This window comes from Aptenodytes forsteri, unplaced genomic scaffold (genome assembly GCF_000699145.1).
Source record: "Aptenodytes forsteri isolate BGI_AS27 unplaced genomic scaffold, ASM69914v1 Scaffold79, whole genome shotgun sequence".
Lineage (NCBI taxonomy): Eukaryota > Metazoa > Chordata > Aves > Sphenisciformes > Spheniscidae > Aptenodytes > Aptenodytes forsteri.
In genome coordinates this window covers 4,904,522-4,924,133 of record NW_008794776.1, presented here as the reverse complement: position 1 = coordinate 4,924,133, position 19,612 = coordinate 4,904,522, and the positions used below count along the sequence as shown (strand labels likewise).

The 19,612-nt window shown below is 36.3% G+C and overlaps 1 protein-coding gene across 1 annotated transcript in view; it reads right to left on the bottom strand.

The window, feature by feature from the left end:
- Positions 1-1,919: 1,919 nt before the first annotated feature.
- The window catches only part of TXNRD2 (thioredoxin reductase 2), a 41,916-nt gene continuing 24,223 nt past the window's right edge, over positions 1,920-19,612 (bottom strand). The window contains exons 12-17 of the mRNA XM_009274353.2: positions 16,626-16,762; positions 11,150-11,245; positions 10,822-10,914; positions 9,414-9,485; positions 7,476-7,573; positions 1,920-5,058 (exon numbers count right to left, since the gene is read on the bottom strand). Coding sequence (XP_009272628.1) covers positions 4,935-5,058; positions 7,476-7,573; positions 9,414-9,485; positions 10,822-10,914; positions 11,150-11,245; positions 16,626-16,762 — 620 coding nt within the window. The 3' untranslated portion in view covers positions 1,920-4,934. The remainder of the gene's footprint in view (positions 5,059-7,475; positions 7,574-9,413; positions 9,486-10,821; positions 10,915-11,149; positions 11,246-16,625; positions 16,763-19,612) is intronic.

The following is a 19,612-nucleotide window of genomic DNA, read 5'->3' as shown; positions in this document are numbered from 1 at the left end:
TTAGCTCTTTGACATGTAGTGGACAGAAACACTCCATTTTTAAAAAATCAGTTAGAGTAATTACACCATATCTGTTGCATGCTGCCCTGGAAAAAAAAAAAGGTCTGCTCTGCTGTTTCCTCTTCTCCCAGTAAAATTCAAGTTTGGCACTAGAATAAATGCATGCAAACCCAGCCTTTCTGCTGGAAGAACATCAGGAAAACTTTGTGCATAAAACTGAAAAACCTCTCTTAAAAGAGAGCACACAGATCTGAAAGAATGAAAAAGTCAATGAATTTTATACAAGTTTACTTATTGCAAAACAAACTGTCTGCACTATGCTTATTAAAGGCATATTTCATTGCCTAATCATGGATGTCTATTGTACCTTTTATGTTTTGAATCATAATTGCAGTCTGTTCCCCAACTGTAATAATGAAAGACATTTTGGCATATGCTTATATTGATTCCCCTTTAACAAAGCACTTAAGACACATACTTGCATCCCACTGAAATTAATGGCTAACATTGAGTACATGGATTTCACTGGGATTTAGACAAATGGCAATTTATACGGGCACAAAATTGCCTACTTTGTTGGATAGGCATGAGCCTCTGAAGAGAAGCCTTCAAACTCAAAAGTCTGTACAACGTGCAACTGTTTTTGTTAGAAATGCATTACACTATGGCATCTATGTTTTTATCAGAATAACTGTGCTAGCAAAAAAAGTGTATCTGCTGTACTGAAATATCTTTTCCAGCTCCTGGTCTGGAATAATCTAAACTGTAGGAACATTTTCCAGTAAGTGTAACGACATACAGTGCATGCATAGATGGGAAAAGGCAAAACTTAATTGTACACAATACCTTAGCATTGAGAACAAGCTATCATTAGGTATAATATAAATAATGCAGTATATTCAATTCCTAATTTATAAAGATTATTGTCTATATGCTTGTCTGTTATTCTTGTTTGCTTCAGGATTAAGTGGTATATGAAAATAAGGAGAAAAAAACATCAAGAATTATGCTTACCTTATTGCCTTTTTTAGCCACTGTTCCTAACTATCCTAATTAGTTAGAACCTGCAATGATATATTCCAGGAAATGAAAACAGATTAAAAATGCAGAAGTAAAAATGCCTTTAAATACAATAAAGTTAATGTTCCTTCTCAGCATCAAATCCAGGGCATATACTGAGGAAATATTAAACTAGCCTGTTTCAGAAGCTCAGCATCACCTGACTTAATGGGAACTTCTAATCAAAATAAGTGGATTTAAAGAAATAAAAGAAAATTGAGATAAAGTTGAATAATGTAGTCCCTTTCTTTTCTGACAGGGAAGTTTCTCAGAGTTTTTAAATATATTTTGCTAGTAATTTCCTAATTAATTTTCCAACATTTTTACCTAGCAGTACCCATAGCTACTAATTGGCTTTGCTGCAATGCATTTTTTCACTACATGTTCTAGTTTAAAACCTAAAGTGAATAGCTAATGTAGAATAGTTTAGCCCTGTATAATACTCTGACTGCACTGTATTTCAAGGGAGTTTCCTCTTGACAAGTCTTCAAGAAGCATGTCAACACACATGGACTGTGAAAATACCTGTTAGACCTCATTAGCTGGAATAAACAGGAGAGTATTTGAAACCATACTTACCAAGTCTAGAGGTTGTCTTAATTTAAATTTAAAATAAGAAGGTCATCCAGCCTGGAATAATCTCCATGGCTATTCAGTTTACACATAAGAGACAGAGAGATATCAACATTTTCTTATGAAAAGGTCTGAGTCTGTCAACTTCTTCGTTTCCTTAACACATACCTCAACCAAGAGAAACGGCATTAAGATCAAAAAAGAAATCTTTTGTAAGCAGAAGTCATATGTACAAAATTAAACAAACACAATCAAACATTTACTAGAAAAAAAAAATTTATTAATTCATTAATTCACAACACAATAAATATTGGGATCATACATATGAGGGACCCAGAAATGCTCAGACTTGTTTGCACCATGGTGTGGTTTGACAAACAAGCCCTCATCAGCTGGCATCCTGAGAAGCCTGACTAAATTTTTTTTTTTTTTTTTAATATTTTCACATATAATCAGTTATTTGCAGCGTATATCAGTCATTTCAATTAACATTAGTCAGGCTTTTAAAAACAATTCTTAAGGACCATCCCTGGCAAATCCTTCAGGAAAAAAAGCACAATCACAGTACTTGTCATTATTCTGTCTTGCTGTTGATTCTGACATCAGGGTTGTATAGGTGTGAATGTACATTTAGTTTTACTTCAGGGGTGCAACATTTTCCACTAAATGAGGAACAGAACTAGGCTGCTGTTCAAGATACAGGATCAATTTTCATGCAGTCCACTCAGCAATTCTAAAACTAAAGAGAGTTCTATTACTTCTGAGAACAATGACACGCCTTAGTTTCACACCCCATATACACTGAGGACACGTTTCCTTGAGATCTCTTTACTTGTCCTAAATCGTTGTTTTGAACTTTATGATGAATGAAATTAACTCATCTTTCCATTGATTTGTCTGTAGGGGCAGACAACTCAGTCTGCTGGATGCATTGGTAGGACAGAGAAGAGGAGCAACTTTCACATGGCTAAACACCAGTGTTTTCATTTATGAGTACAAAAGGAACTGTAATAGGTAATCACTAGGAAAAAAAATCTTGCATGCATACACATTATAGTTTAGTCAGAGGTGGGATGTTTCTCACTGCAAAATCTCTGTAGACCAAGATGCTCAGTATCTCAGTGTTTTGAAGTACTAAGTAAAACATTTTAAAAACACCTAATTTACTATGAACTTTTTTTGTAAACAGCTGGGAAAATCTAGTAGGGTTTTTTGGCTGTATCATACTCCTAAGACCTTTATTAAAGGAAACAGGAACTTCTGAATGTGCAGGTATGCACACATTTATATACAGATATAAATTTTGCATAATTTCTTCTAAAGGCAGTTGCAATATTCAGGCAGTGTTTCAACAACACTTCCACTCCAAGTATTTCTTTTCAACTACAAGCTTATGGACGACTTCATAGATGAAAAATGGCATCAGCAGATCTGATAGGGAATGTCACTTGCAGTCAAACTGTATCACTCCTTCCTCTTTTACAGACCAGAAATATGGACCAAAAATCAGGAAACTTTGTAAAGAAAGCATTTAAGATTTCTTTTGTTGTTGTTTAAGTCAGAACAAATCTTTGAAAATGGAGTATTCTAGTATCAATGAGAGTGTGATAAATGCTATTACATCATATTTTAGATGGAAGGTCTGATCACTTTTTGTCTAATAGTTTCTCTGGCAGGTACAATTCTCATGGTAAAAAAGATTTCACACCTGAAATAAACCAACCATTTGTCTGTGTTGCATGCTGTAGCAGCGCAATAGCAGGCAAAGAAAAAATAGCAAAGATATACATGATCATCAGACTATTCTTCCAAACTGTGCAACAAGCAGAAGGACAGCTATGAAAATATCAAATTCCACATGCAAAAACACTGATATAAATTAACTGCAAAAAGGATACAGTTTGTTTCACCTCAAGCTGATCTCTTCCTTCATGCACTATTCTACTGTAAAGGGTGCAAGAAATGATGCGACTATGCATATCAAAATGTTGGCAACTGCAACTTGGATTGAAATTCGGTGCAGTTTGTTTTGTGTTGGCTTTTGTCAGGCTACCTATTTAACAGGGTTCTGCAAAAGAAGCTTCACTATCAGATTTCTGTTTCTTTATTGCCACAAATTAGCCAGCATCTCCCCCTTCTGGATAGCAGGAAAATAAGCCAAAATTTGCAACAGATTAATGCTTTCCTACTCTGGCCAATACGCCAAAAATAAAAGTTTGCAGACAATTATTTTCTATCTTTGTTCTGAGCAGGACCATTTCTTTTCTAGATCACTGTTTAATATAGTTCCCCTCAGTAACATGTTTTATTAAAGCCAGACCTAAATCCATTCAGGTGTAGTATCCAGCTCATCAGTGAGAAAATCTTAAAAACAAACCAAAAAAATGTATCACTGTGTCAGCCAGATTTCTGCATTCTATAAAACAGAAAATGCTGCATGAGTTGGATTATTAGTGGTTTTGATTCTATCTGTCAGCGTTGCTTAGTATATGGTGTTCAAGCAGTAATTTGTGAGATGTGTCAGTTTAATTCGAACTGAACTGAATTAGAAATTTCAAGAGAAGGCAGAGAAGTCACCATAAAATTCAACTCTTTCTTTACCACCTGTAAGCTCATTCATTTCCAGCCATCACCATAATGTTATGACCAGGCTGCCACTGATTAATCCATTAGGATTCATCCAGTAGCAGCACAGCTTCAGTGATAAGTAATTTTCTATTAAATTCCTGTACATATTACATTCTAAAGAAAAAACCCAAAGATGACTGCTTACCCATTGTTACACACTCTGGGAACTTGTTTCTACTTGTGTTCAAGATTAGGATCAGTAATGAGTTATCCAAGTACTTAGGAGAAAGTATCATCACCAAAATTCTAAGGGAGGCCCTGTCCGATTCCTAGCATCTGTATGAACATCATGTGAGACACTTCTGTTGACAGTCAGTCATGCCAACAGAGAAACTCAAATGACAACTGTTTAATTTGTAGATGGCCTCAGATGTCACTGGCTTCAGTTATATTTACGTGTATAAAACTGTGATTATTTCCTAGCTCCCAGCAAAAGAAGCGTTACAGGCACTTTGAAAGAGAGAGATTTGTTACAGCAGGACTGCATTGGTTTTAGAACTGTGATGGTGCAAGGACAATTTCTTTGTCTGGCTGTGAGAAAAAGCTGTCTACAGGGAGAACGAGAAAGATTCCTGAAACTTGAACCATTAAAGCTGTTTCAACTCTAAGTGCCCCTTTTCTTTACAAATATATTTTGTGCTTTTTTTCCTTCTTTCCAGGGATGGTATTTAACCTCAGCAGCCTGTAACTGTTGCATCCAAGCCAGAACCCTTTGTGATATGCAACTTGGTAATTTCTTCAGCACAGGTAGGGTGAATGCCAATTGTCTTCATTAGTTGAGGATATGTAGCACCACATCTACCAAAAAAAAAAAAAAAAAGACCCACAAAGTCAAACACTCTTCACCTGAAGCAGCTAGAACGTCCTAAAACATCAGAGTAATTCTGCTCTTGTCCATTTTATCAGGTAGAGGAGTTGCATTTATTCTTTAAACAATGCTGTCTATTATTTCTCAGGCACTTGCATAACAACATTTAAACGCCCAGCTTCACAACACTGTTAGGTAGGGAAGAATTGTCATAAGAGTTGAGACAGAGAGAATTAAGCAATTTCCCCCAAGTCACAACTTCGCCTATGGCAAAAACATATGACAAAACTGCAGCCTTCAGCTTTTCTTGTACATACATGTGTGTTTCACTAACTCTGACTCCAGATGGAAAAAAACACACACATACACACAGAGGAAGAAAATCTTAATTAGGACTGCTGGCAAGAATCTGCTGAAGGAAGTAATACTAGAATATTCTTCCATGATCTTAGAGATCTGGTGCTTACACTGAAATTATCAATGTTATAAGCAGGAGGAAGAAGTGTCTCATTTGAAAAAACAAAACAAAACACCACCAAAAAACCCTTGAGCTAAAATCCCACTTGCTTAATTCCTTTACTTGTCCAATAACATTCTTAGACTTGACGACTTTCCTTTGAGCTGCTATTCCAGACAGGTCATGCTGTGAGAATAGCTGAAATGGCCCTAAATTTAAGAATTGTTCCAAGCTTTCTATGGAATACTGTTCTCTCTCTCTACAAAATACAGGGAAGAGAGCCATAGATGTCTTCTGGTGTCCCCACATACACCCAAAAAAGCACTGGGAAGCAAAAAATCATTGCTGAGCACAGATGTTACTGGAATGCTAAGTGGGGAGGGAAAATGGAAAATCGTCCTTTGGAGAGGCTGAAGTAAGACCTTATATTTGACAAAGGAGAACAGCAGCTCTTTCAGCGGGCGTTCCACATCGAAAGCTCTGGATTTGTGAAATACAATAGAAACCAATACAAGAATCTGACCTGCTGAAAACCTCTTACTGTGGCTAAAGTTTTAATTTCCCTCAGGCAAGGCAGAAAAACGCTCCAGTTTCACGCGCTTCCTTTTCACTGGTTATTTTGGATAAAACTTCAAAACAATGACATCCTAAAAAATGTAGTTCTAGAATCTATACCACTGGCAATTAATGGACTACAAACACATGTTGAAAATGTGTACTGAGGGTACACTGCAATCAGTGATTTCCAAGATATTCCTCATATGATACTTGCGGTCCTGCCTTCTCAATCCTTTCTGCTTTTCATTTACGCTAGTCACTCACAACTGTAAGACTAAAACTGCAATAGAATGGTGATGATATTTAGGAAAATGAAATAACACCACCACAACTGGGGGGGATTTCTTGTGTCCCAGCCTACTTTCTTCAAAGAGGAGTTAAAAACTATAATTTAGTAAGGTAAATATACAAATCAACATTTCTGAAGATGTGAAAATTAGTTAAAAACAGAGGTAAAAAAAAAAAAAACCCCCCACCACAACTGGGGGGGATTTCTTGTGTCCCAGCCTACTTTCTTCAAAGAGGAGTTAAAAACTATAATTTAGTAAGGTAAATATACAAATCAACATTTCTGAAGATGTGAATCAGCAATAAGAAGGGAAATGAAAAAACAAATAAGAAATAATTGTAGCACACAAGAGGCATAGGAGGAATTCTCCATTTAACCAGAGAGGACCCAGAACCATTCCTTACTCCTTCAAAGGGAGGACTTCTATATTAATATTTGAGCAAAATCTTAAACAAGATCAGATCACAAAGGTTCACCTACTTGGGTAAGCTTGTTATTGCAATTATCAGATAGCTCCAGACAAAAGTATCTCCCCTCTCCCATCACCCTACAGAGGTTTTTTTCTTACCTTATCATATTATGGTTAGCTTATACCCCAGAAATATAAACATTCATGCAAGCCCTTGCTGAGCTCTTGAGGAGCAATGGCTGTGCACATTTAAAGATGAGATTAGGAAAGGAAATGCTTGGCAGGTGTAAAGAAAGATTTTTATGAAAAGCACAAATATTCTTTTAAAGAAGTGACTTGCAAAACTGTATGGTGATTTCCTATCCTGTGCATAGAATGCGAAAGAAGCTTACACTCTGAGAAAACTAACATTAGTAGTTAATGCACAATTTTATTTTTTGCTTTAACTATATCAAGCCAACAATATATTTTCCTCAGTTGTTCCTTAACTATATCCAGTATTACAGTAACTAAATCCAGTACATCTTAATGAAGAACTGCAGTATTTTTAGTGAAAATATGTGCAATACTACATAAAAGTAACAAAAAGCATGGATTCTTTATAGTGTTGCCAAAACTAGGCAGCTATCTTTTATAATCTTACAATAACTTAAAAAGCAGCCTTTAGAAGCTAGGGACATTCTTTTGTACTTACTTGATTCCAAGAGCAAATCCTTGAATAACTTCGCCTGCATTTGGTCCAATGAAATGAAGGCCAAGTATTCGTTGGTCTCTCTCTCGTAAGCACACCATCTGAAAACAATACATTACATAGAGATCTTTTCTTAGAACATTTAAAGATAAGGCATGAAGTTGAATTAAATGAAACTGAAGTGGCCCGAGATCCTAGTTCAGCTGTTTATTCCCAGTGTGCCAAGAACTTACACACTTGCTTAAGTCTTACTCACTTCAATAGGTCTTATGCTTGTCCTTAAGCACTTTCCTGAATTGAAGCTTTATTAGTGTATTTCTTTCAGAGTTCAGGGAGCCACTGACAACGATAATTTGTGGTAAATTGAATACTTTGTTGTTTGTCATTTGTATAAAATCCTCAAAATACCTTCTGTAGCCTAGTAACCAGACTAGTGTTATTTTGACACTGAACAGCCACCTTAGCAATTCTCCAAGCCTGTGCAGTTATTCTCAGCAGCTAATCAGCTGTATTTCCAAAGATGACCACTACCAATTATAGGATATTTTGTGCCTTTGTGATTCAGTCAGTAAACACTTACACCAGCAGGTTTGGTGAGATACATTTACCACATCAGCCACATAACCTAAAAAGGAGTCAAGCCTTGGAAGCAGCCAGATGAAGGTGAGTTAATAAGTATCTGGGAGGGCCTGAGTCACTGCACGCTTAACTTTTATTAGAGAACTTAATGAAAACTTTTTAGTTCCTTTAAGGACATCATCTTTATAATTATGAAAAGAAAGTCAGTCTTTCCCTGTGTCCTCCCATCAAGCATTAAATCATCACTAATCTAAAAGGTTCTGCTATTCAGTAAAGGCTTGGATTCTTTCATTAGGAATCCCAGGAACAGCAGCAATCCTGATGTGGTACTTTAAATATTGAGGAGTTTTAAAGAAAAACCTCTCTTGCAATAGAGTTTGAAACTCTCAAGTTTAATGTTTGTTCATGTGTTTTGGGAGTTTAGTAAGGACTATATTCAATACCATCCAAAAACTATTATGCTATTACTACTTCACCTCAAATATTTACTTTCATTGACATAATTTAAAAGGAATAGCTAAAAAGAAGTAGCATCACCTTAGTTGCACTGATGCTTGGGACAGTTAAGGCAAGCTACTAAGGCACTTACACAAATCAGACGTGACAAAATATAGTTAGAAAAACTGGTTGCAACTATTGACAATGGATATTCCTTACATAACACAACAATAACAACATAATAATTTGTGATGGACCTACAGAAGTTACTACATTTATTCAAAAAAGATTGTTCCCTGATATTGAGGAGAAAAGAAAGAAAAAGAAAACTATGATATATTCTACCAACACTACACTTCACCTTATCTAAGATTCTCTACTATGGGCAAGTGCATCAAAAACCTTTTCAACACTGAAGCAACTGGATTGCTCTAGGAGAAGACACATTTCAAGTCCAACACTTTGGTCTAAACCAGGAGGTTTTTGTTTTCATGAGTAAGACTGAACAGTTACTCTAGTTTTCTAAGCCTTATGTTTAATGTTTTTGAAGGTAGCATACTTTCCCCAAGAGGTGGCAACTCAAATATTACATATAACTAGTTAAGAACTTTGCTGGGGGGAAGCAGAGATTAATCTGTACAGAATTTGGAATATTTCTTAGGACCTTAAGAGCAGTTCAAAGATGGTATCAATCAGCAGAATGTCAGCTCTGAAAAATGCCAATATCTGTAAAGCAATTTCAAGATGCAATGGGATATGTAATGAATATTAAACATCTGAAGTTACACTAGAGAAACAGGCTGTCACCAAGAAAATACCCCATCCATCTTGAGAAGTTTTTTTGCCAAACAGTCCTCCTTAAAGGGGGCTGTACCATATATCTTGTTTTAAGTTAAAAGCAAGTTAAAAGCTCACAACACTCACTTTCATATAGCATTGAGCTGCATCTCTTTCAGCCACTGTAAACTCTAAAGGTTTATAATATGCATGATAAACCTGGTAGGGAAAACAATAACATTTTGTGTTAGAGAGTACTATTATGTCAAAAATTGCTATTTAGTATTATAAGGACTACTATTACTACATATTTATAATGTTGTAGAAAAAATTGATTTATTTATAACCTGTTCATTATATTAAAGAAAAATATGGAAAGCACAGTAAGAGTTTAACACAAACCTTTCTTAGAGAACCATTAAAAACAAAACTGAAAAAAAATCACAAATAATCACGTTACTCAAACCAGTGCCCCAAATTAAAAGTGTTAGTTTTGTTCCTTTAAGCTTCTCCCAAAAGTTTAATACCTTGTTTACTGAACATAATGAAATCCAAGCAGCTTTCCATATCTATAATAATGTATGCCACAAGACAACCCAAACTGTAATTTTTGCATTCTGAACAGTAAATGCTTAATTTTTCATTTATGATTTTGCCTGGGGCTCCAAGCTAAATCCATCAGCTGAACTTGCTCTCCAATACATACATAACATCATCATCTTATGACACACACACATCAATTGTCTGCCTTAATCAGATGAGAACAATTGTTTTACAGTAATTTATATCATTTTGTATGGCACTAGCATCCAGAAACCCAGATAGGAGTTCTGGGACAGGCTTTTGAAGTATAAACTATATTTCAGAATCATAAAAGACAAAACTAATAACTGACTGGACATGAAGTATTGTGTTTTGTATTTCCATAGCTTACCGAGTCATATGCTGACAGTCTTTTTGATGAGTGAATAACACTCGCATATCTTTTGTGAATAATATAACATATCTTTTCAAGGGTGACTTGTTTGGATTTTGTCTTATTATATAGTGATTGTGAATTTCTTCATCATGAGTACCTTAATCTCATTCCTCATATCAGAGGGCTGGGGTGAATATATGCCATAACAGATTTCCTCGTCAATATGCAATGCCCAGGCATATTATATCAAGACATTTTAGCCACAAAGACACTTAGCTTGTGTGAATATTTCTGGGGACATCCCAAAAATTTAGACTAAAGAACATGACCAGCAATTCTGACAATTAAAAGGAACGTAACTGTTATTTAATGATGCTGCACAATATAACTTACTAAAATGGCAGCTAGTTTAAAGCTGTCACACCCTATCAATAATTTTAAGCCCACTAGGTAACAGTTTCCATTGTGACCTCCTGCAATACTTTTAAAGTCCTGAGCTTTTCTGAAGACACCAACTCCCTAACTGCAAACATAGTATTTTGGGGACCAAAAATTTTGCCTGATACAACAGTGAAACTTCTGTCTTTTCATAGTGCAACTCTGACACCAATTATAAAATTAGAAGTGTTTTCATACCTCAATATTATCTGATCCATAACACTGCACAGCTGCTTCTTCCGACAATCCAACACAACCATATTCCAAGGGAGTGAAAACTGTAGTAGGTACCTGCTTGCAAGGAAACAGAAAGCGTTACTGTTGAACCATATAAAGCAGCAGCACGGCGGATACAGGGGAGACTTTTGCATGACTGAGAAGTGTAGCTCTGTCACACACATCTACTTTGGCTACTGTCAAAGCTGGATTCCAGATGACAAAATGCAATTCCTTTAAAAATTCTTAAGAACAAAAAAAAAAGCGTAAGATTTGTTTTTTATGACTGAAAAAAGAAATAACAACTCACATTGTCATAGTCCATCAATTCTGAAGACTGGCCAAAAAGACGCTGAGCCAGCAGTTTTCCTGCAGCTATTGCTGTGGGTGTTAATTCAGGACGGCCCTAAGAAGAGAGCACAAAGCTTTGTTTTAACTAAAAGAGAAGTAGCATCCAAGGATTTCTCCTGGGACAATGGTCAGAGGAAGGCCAAATCTTTGGAATTCCAGCCTAGTAGCCAGGGCTCCAAATAGAGAAGGCAGTAATAATTTCTGTCCAAACATGCTTTTAACGCTCTGAGTTTAATATCTGTCTTAATGAGGGGGAACAAATACCATGAATGTGTCAAAAACTTATATCTTATCATGTCACCTCTTGAAAAGCAGAGAATATTCACATGCTAACCATTTACTTCCCCCTTTCTTTCCATAGTAAGTCATAAAGAAATTTTTCAGATGATCTTTTTAAAGCAGGAAAAGCCAAGTATAAAGCAACAGTGGTTTTATAACATCAGACCTTTTAAAAAAGTTGCCTGTCACATTTTTACAGAACACAGGCACAAAACTTAGCTATTTGTAGACACTATTACTGACTTCCTATGTTGGTCCTGGATCAGAGAAGTGGAACACTATTTTGTTAGCACTGCAACCAACTCAAAGGTTGAGTTGGTCCTAGTCTCAGGCTCTGGTATTAGAAAGGGGCTTGAAAAGGATTGCTATTGGCAAATGCTAACTTCCTGCAAGTGAGAAATGGAATGATAGCAGGATATGACCAGGACATGCTCCAGTTCAAGCCATGAGTCCTGGCTACTTTTTATATCCAAACAGGGCTATGCAGTGTGCCAGAACCCTAATTTTGAGTGCTGGCACAATATCACCGGAGCATCAGAACTCCAGTGCTAGTTTTAAGGAAGCTAGAAGTTTTTGCAAATTGAAGTAAGGTATTTTCAAAGGAATTTTTTGAAGTCTGAGGAAGAACAGTCTATGTAAGTTAATAAGATCTAACAAACTTCATAAATCTAGTAAAAAACATTATTTAAGAGTTCATCCAAGACATATCATCAAGATGCTTGTCTGAGATGAGGAAAGAGGTCACAAATCTAGAAGGAATGATGTGGAGACATAAGAAAGCCATAACTGAAAAACACCTTTGCGGGACAACATGGAATGCTTTACAAAACATGTGAAGTTTTGATTCATACACATCCTATCTAGATACAACACTTGTCACACTCCTGCAAAGCTCCACTCGGAGGTAGTCATCCAGTAAGCCCTCAAAAACAGTCTTCAGCAAAAAATAAAATAAGGATTCCCCACCAGACACATTCAAGTTTTTCAAACTTTTTTTCATTATCCTAAAGTTTTTTAGCATTTACTGGAATCCATTCCTCTTTCCCAGCTTATCTTTTCTGTATGTTGCTAGATAGATTCTGTACATGGTATTAGCTACCGTTTACTTTAGTACACATACCATATCAATTATCTGCATATTAATATGTACTTATGCTTTTATCTGTACTAATAACCACTTAAGTTAAAACTTCCATTGCAAAAAACCAAACTGAAACAACATTATGTCTAACCTGATAACAGAAACTACAATTCTAATTGTGAATGAAGACTAACCTGTTTTTCCCCACAGCTCATGACAAATCACAAAACTGCAAGTCTATCTCTTTTTCCCCCCCGAAGATCCATCAAGTCATAGTTTTTCAAATCCAGCATTTTGACTTTCAAGTCTGTAAATGTCATTTACCAGATGAAAATTGCCATTTGTTTTTTCTTATACACATTTGCCTGAAACATGGCTGCCAATCATTTCTGTAGCAGGAAATACAGATGTTGTTTTGGCATTCCAGAAATGAATAGAAGATTGGAACGAGAGATAAAATTGTGAAAGCACTGCCATGCATTCCATAAAACCCAACTAATTACTAAAACATCCATGCAGATAAAGCCCAATTTCTCATAAACAATGACTTAAAGACCTTCCTTAGTAAATATTTGAAATGAACATTCACTTTGCAGTCATGTGTAGAACTACTCTGCTGATTATTATGGATACGAATTGTTCATAAGAATCCTCCAATGTATTATACATTTAAACGAGATGGCTCCTAAGAGAGTTTAAAAAGCTTTGAAGTAATGTGTATTTGTTCTAACGCAACTCTTTCTGGTCTTATTTCTATTCAGAGCAACATACTGTACATTCCACCTTCTCTACACATCTTTGTTATAACACCCTTTGAAATTTGACAGATGCATAGCGGCATGACCATATGATAAACCTCCTTCTGAGAGAACTTCTTTATAGTGTGTGCCATACTTTTCAACAAGAATACTGCTGGAGGAAGAATTTTAACACAGAGAGTTTATATCAGCACTGAAAAAAATTTCAAACTAAAATTCCAGCTTGATCTTCCTCATCCTGATTACAGGAGATGAAAATGCCTAAATGCAATTTCACCTGTCATTGAAAATAATATTTTGCCAAAGCTTGAAAAACTTTTTTTTTTAAGGTGGACAAACTGACTGACCTCTGGAAGGGTTTTTTTCCCCTTTTCTCCAAATGAATAGCTTGGATAACATTAGGATTCCATTTGCCACACATGGGTGCAACAAGACACCCATGCACACATAGTTTCCTATTTGTGCCAGCTGGGTATGACTCCCAAATGAAAAAAGTCATTCTGAGCATATCAGGAAACTCGCCTTTCTCCTCTCTCACTCCCTTTCCAGCCAGAGCACTGAATTAAAACAAAATAAAGTAGTTCTTGCTATTTGGTAGCAATTTAGTGTCTATTCAGTGTGGTGTGGTAAAGGAGGGAGGAGGAGGGCTTGAGAACAACTTGCGAAGGTATGAGCAATAGCACTTTAAGGTAGCAAAGAGCCTCTGACAGTGAGAGAGCAGAGCAAAGAGAAATCCTGAGCAGGAACACTGGAGAAAAAAATCCTATTCTTATAAGCAGTGTTAGGGATCATTGATGCTCATTCACAGGAAACAAGATTCCCCTTCCTGTGCTCTTTTAGTAGGTCTCACCCAGAAAGTATCACACACCAAGCTCTACAGCTTTGTGGTTCTTGGCAGGATGCACTTGATTCTTCTGTGTGTATTCTTTGAGATGTGCACCAACACAGAACTTACTTTCACTGCTGGTTCCCATGCCAGTGAAATTTATTATCTAAATTAATTCTGCTTTAAAAAAAGAGACAAAATTAATTTAAGCATTCAAATAAAATAAACTTTATTGCTCAGCAAGTGGAATTACATGGCTCACATTGTACTGGAGTCAGATAAGATAATGGCAATAACGCCTTCTATCTTTAAACTCTAGAAATGCATGAGTACTATACCGTGATTTATTTAATTCCCTATATTGAGCCCATATGCAGATAAAAGCATAGGAGAATATTTCTACAGAGCACCGATTTAGCTCTTCAGTTTTTCCCCAGTTGTACACTTGACATAGTATAAAACTGTGTTGCTGTTTTTAAATACATTTAGAAGTGCCTATTGAACAACTCACATTCAAAAATCTGCACTAATAAGGACAAAAGCAGGAAAAGGAAATCCAAGTTTTAAGAACAAAATGAAAGTGACAAATAATTGAAGACCTGATTTTTTAGATCCAGAGTAGGAAAGAGGAGAGCATCCTGCCTCCAACTTTATATTTCTTACTTAACTAAATCCTCAAAGGGCAGAAGACAAAAAGCACCCAAAAGGAAATGACTTGCCCAAAATAACACTGCAGATTGGCAGCAAAATGAGCAACAGAATCTAAGGCCCTGCCAGCATTGCCTCTAACAACTGCTTCTTGGATGAAATTAAAAAGAGAAGTTTGGAAAGCAGGAGGCCCAACCAAGGCATATATCTGGGACAAGCAGGTGTAGGAGGTCATTGTGAGCAGAAAGAGGACTTCAGGAAACATCCCAGAGCAAGAAGTGACAAATACAGAGGGAACCTGTATGTGAAGTGAGAAGAAAGGAGAGGAACTGTACATAATCCCAAAGCTCTGAGTGACTGGACAGGACGGAGAAGCTGTGGAGTGTTAAGGAGGGGAAAAAAAAAAAAAAAAAAGGAGAAATATCTGAGCAGGAAAGAGTTTTAACACAGTTTAAAAGGAAATGGCAAGTCATTCGCATGAAGATGGAGACAGACAGGAAGAAACACATGTCTACATAGAGGGGAAGAGGTCAGGAATGGTCAGCAGATTTATGAGATTTAAGTGTCTCTGGCAGTTCCAGAGTCCAGTCGGAAATTTGCAGGGCTATTCCCAAGACATTATGTAACCTGTTACATCTCTTCAAAAACTCAGAGCACCTGTACGGTTTATAAATTTGAGAGACCTTTAAAAGATTTTAAACATGGCAGAATGAGAAATCTTTTAAAGGTCTCTCAAATTATACTATATATGGTGTTTGGATATTGCTACAGTATTTAGATTTACCAGACTTTTAAAACAGATGCCTTCACTATATCAAAAATAATCTTGATAGGAAGGCATGTGCTCAATTCCATTAAGTTCAACAACAGGTGAGAGAATTCTGTATCTTGCAATGCCCAGGCTCTATATTCTACATATTGCCCAAATTTTTCTGGAACAGCAGGCAGCTGATGAAAACATCCTCCTGTAACTGTACAATTTAGAATCCAGACAAACATTATTTTTATGAAGACAACATATTTGAAGATGCCCAACTTACAGTAGATGCTCTGAGTTCTTCTGTCAACTGAAAATTGAGGGATTGAAAGTATTTGAGTGCACTTTGATCCAGACAAGACATTCTTGTCATAGATAACTGTAAATTATCAATAGCACTAGATTAAGGCCACAGAATTCTGGTTTTGCATCTATAATAAGGAAATTATTTTGCTTAAGTTATCATGTCCCCTCTTAAAAAAAAACAAAAACCACACCTCATGTTTACTTGGCATAGTCATTCACAAATCATGAACAGAAGTCAAATGCATTTAGTATTTGCAGCAATTACTTTTTCTTATTCTAGAGGAAGATACTTTTGTCAGAAGTATTTTGTGTCAGGGAGCAGAAATGCTGTCTTGTGACTAGTCTCAATTAAACCCCAAAATACTAAAAATGGAATTACAGAACTTGTCACAGTCATTCCCAGTATATGTATTCAACTCTAGAAGGTAAGAACTGCTTTCACTCAGCATTCACAGGCAGCATGAAGTCATATGTCTGAAGTGATAAAAACATTATTAGAAAGATAATTGAAGTGATAAAGACATTATTATTAGCCTCTGACCAATGATGCGTTCCCTGATAAACATCAGTAATAATCTCTAATGCTGAGATACTTCACAAGATCCATGTGAAAGAAATTACTGACCCAGGTGGCTGGCATAAACACTACAGCTCTGCAAAATGAAAAAGAGCAAAACACTAAGATATATGCTAGAGCATGACGACATCTGGGGACTAGTTATTAGTCAGGAACAAAGTTGGCTTCCTGTTATTGTAAAATAGTTTATGTAGACTCAGTACCTCTGTTATGTCTCCAACTGCATAAATGTGAGGAACAGAAGTAGCTTCACTGGCATCAACAATGATCTTTCCAGTTTCAGAATTAGTTTTCACGCCAACTGTCTCCAAATTGAGAGTTTCAGTGTCAGGGGCTCGGCCTTAAGGAAAAAAAAAGAAATTAAAGTAAAAACTATTGGAAAACTTCAGCAGTGTTAATCTAAAAAGCTGGCATCCTCCACAGTAGATTTCCAAGAACTTTGTGCTGTTTGATAGTCCAAGTAGAAACATGATAAAACTTATCTCATACTGAAAAAGTTGTAAGGGTGGAAAGTATGGATATTAATTTCTTTGTGAGGAGCTCTGTTACTATTGCCTTTGCTCAGACTATTGCAGAGAAAGTTATCCTTTAAAAATGTTCAGGACAACATCCACTGCAAAAAGTGCAAAACCCACTTGGGTTTAATATTTATTGCACATTCTAAATTCAGTTTCCTAATGTCGCATGAATATACATATAATAACTAAGCAACTTCTACACTGAAAATTTCCAATAAATGTTAACGGAATGGCACTCAATACTAACAAACAGCCTGTTGTGCACACTTGTGGATAAAAATTATTAATAATGCTGTTCAATGTTAAACATTCCTGAAGACCTCTTTTCTTGTTATCTGATAGACTTATCTTAAAGCTTTTTTACTTCCTTCAGCTAGGATGAAAAAGTTTACCAACTTTGCTCTCAAGTCCTTAATGCTGAGTTATTTAGCTCAAACTCTGTATTTGAGCTATTTCTGTAGAGTTTAGAAACACTATTCGTAGAGTTCAGAAACACTATTTTAAATGAATTTAAAAACGAGGCAAATTCTACCAAGCCTAGATTTTATTACAGCTTCCTCTTCCAATGATTTTAAATTATCTCATCTTTAAAAAAATATTTTTGTAGTGTTTTCTGCATACTTACCACTTAGACCACCGAAGTCTTGATAACATTACACTGAGCTTTCTATAGAGTATCTAACAAAGTAATTCCTGACCCAGAAATTGGAATCTTAAATCCTATCCAATTTTTCAAATGTATTTGAAGGTTAATAAGCATAGTGAAATTATCAGGTACTCCCAAAATTTGTAGGGACACACAGGATCACATAGAAAAGATTACCTGAATATATCCAAATGAACGAAATTTTCTAACATTGCATCTGTTTTTAGAGGCTATAAATGAATATGGATATATCTACATCTACATATGAGTGAGTCATGATTTTGTGTTTGATGTTAATACAGAGCTATAGCAAAGCAAAACAAAAAGAGAAATGTGTTTTCATTATAAAAACAAGCTCTTTGATGTTAATGTAGGAAATTATTAAACAAAAGGAAAACCTGGCTTGTCAATACAGACCTAATTATATGTAAACATATGATTCACTGCTTTATACATCTGCCATATAGCCAGGCCCCCCAAACAATGTCACATCTGAATGCCTCTGTAAAGACTTCTGTGTATTAATTTCATCTGGTGAAACCAACACTTCCTCTGGGAGTACTGACTGAAGCTGTCGGCACTTGGCTATCTGTCTGTCTTCCCTTCTGTTGTCCCCATGGGACGCTGATCTGCTGTTCCTTCTCTGCCCCCTGCTCCCCAGTCCTGATGCTATCAGGCAACAAAAATAATAAACCTCCAGGACCTTATCTTGGCTCGGATGTGAAACAACTTCCTACCGTTGTATTTCTTTGTGTATTGAGAGTAAAGCCTGGATAGTCTGCAAATGGACAACTAATGGGGTTTTCTAGTTTCCCCTTTTTCCTGCCAGGCAGAGCCAAGAGAAAGCTTAGCACGCAATGGCAGGCACTGAAAGAGGAAAAAAAGAAAAACTGTCAATAGAGTCATTTAAAGACCTGTGACAACAACAGCTGAGTTTATCAAATCTGCAGGATAACACTTAACCTTTCGATTCCAGTCTATTTTAACGTGTACAGCTTGGTATTAATAGCTAAGAGTTACAAAAAATGTGTTGCCACTCATAGTGAAATTTCTTTCTCAACTTTACTGCCTAAATATTATTTCTGAAAGCAAAAACAAAACTTTAAAAAACTGAAATGAAGCTTTATTGGCCTTTAGCCCCATGCTGGCTCACCTCCATAAGCCAGAATTACACTTACTGATCTTGCTTCACCTCAAATTCAATAGCTTAGGTTCATGATTATCCAATGCGTCTTGGTAAGTTTTAATGTCAAATTCAGGAAATTCTGTATTTCTCAACATTCACTTAGTTGTATTATAGAATCAGTTCTTACCATTTCTCAGTAGTATTGGATCAGATGGACGTTTGTTTCAGACTCACAACTCCTAAGTTTTTTACATTTACAGCTTCAAGAATTATTTCTAAGATCCAGAGGGCAATACAAAACTATACCAAATCCCACCAGGCACGCAACACAGAGATGCCCCACCTCCCCCTAAAGCCAGCACATGTGCTTTCAGTTTGAAGAAATCCACTGCCCTGAAACTGCCACAGAACAAGGAGCATATGATTGTATAACACACAAGACTAGATTTAGCTTTATTCAAAACAGCAAGATATTATGCCAGACATCTAGAAGAAAGGTGCCAATTCAAATCTGACCCCTAAAAAGGTTACCTGCCTCCTGCACTTCTAATACCACATCATAATCTCATCTCTAATAGACCCATACAATAACCACATAGCTGTGAAAACCACACAGATCCCTGCTTTCAGGGCCTGCCCCCATTGGCTTTTAAAGTTAAAAGAAAAAACAGCTTTTTGATCTGTTTTTGTAAAATCTAACAACATGGCTTCCTAAGGGGGCTGCCAGCCAGCTTAGCTACAGAGAGTGACAAGAGACTGGTTAAAGCACCCATCTCGGATACGTGCTAGGCTGGTGTGCTGGTTTTGGCTGGGGTAGAGTTAATTTTCTTCACAGTAGCTAGTGTGGGGCTGTGTTTTGGATTTGTGCTGGAAACAGTGTTGATAACACAGGGATGTTTT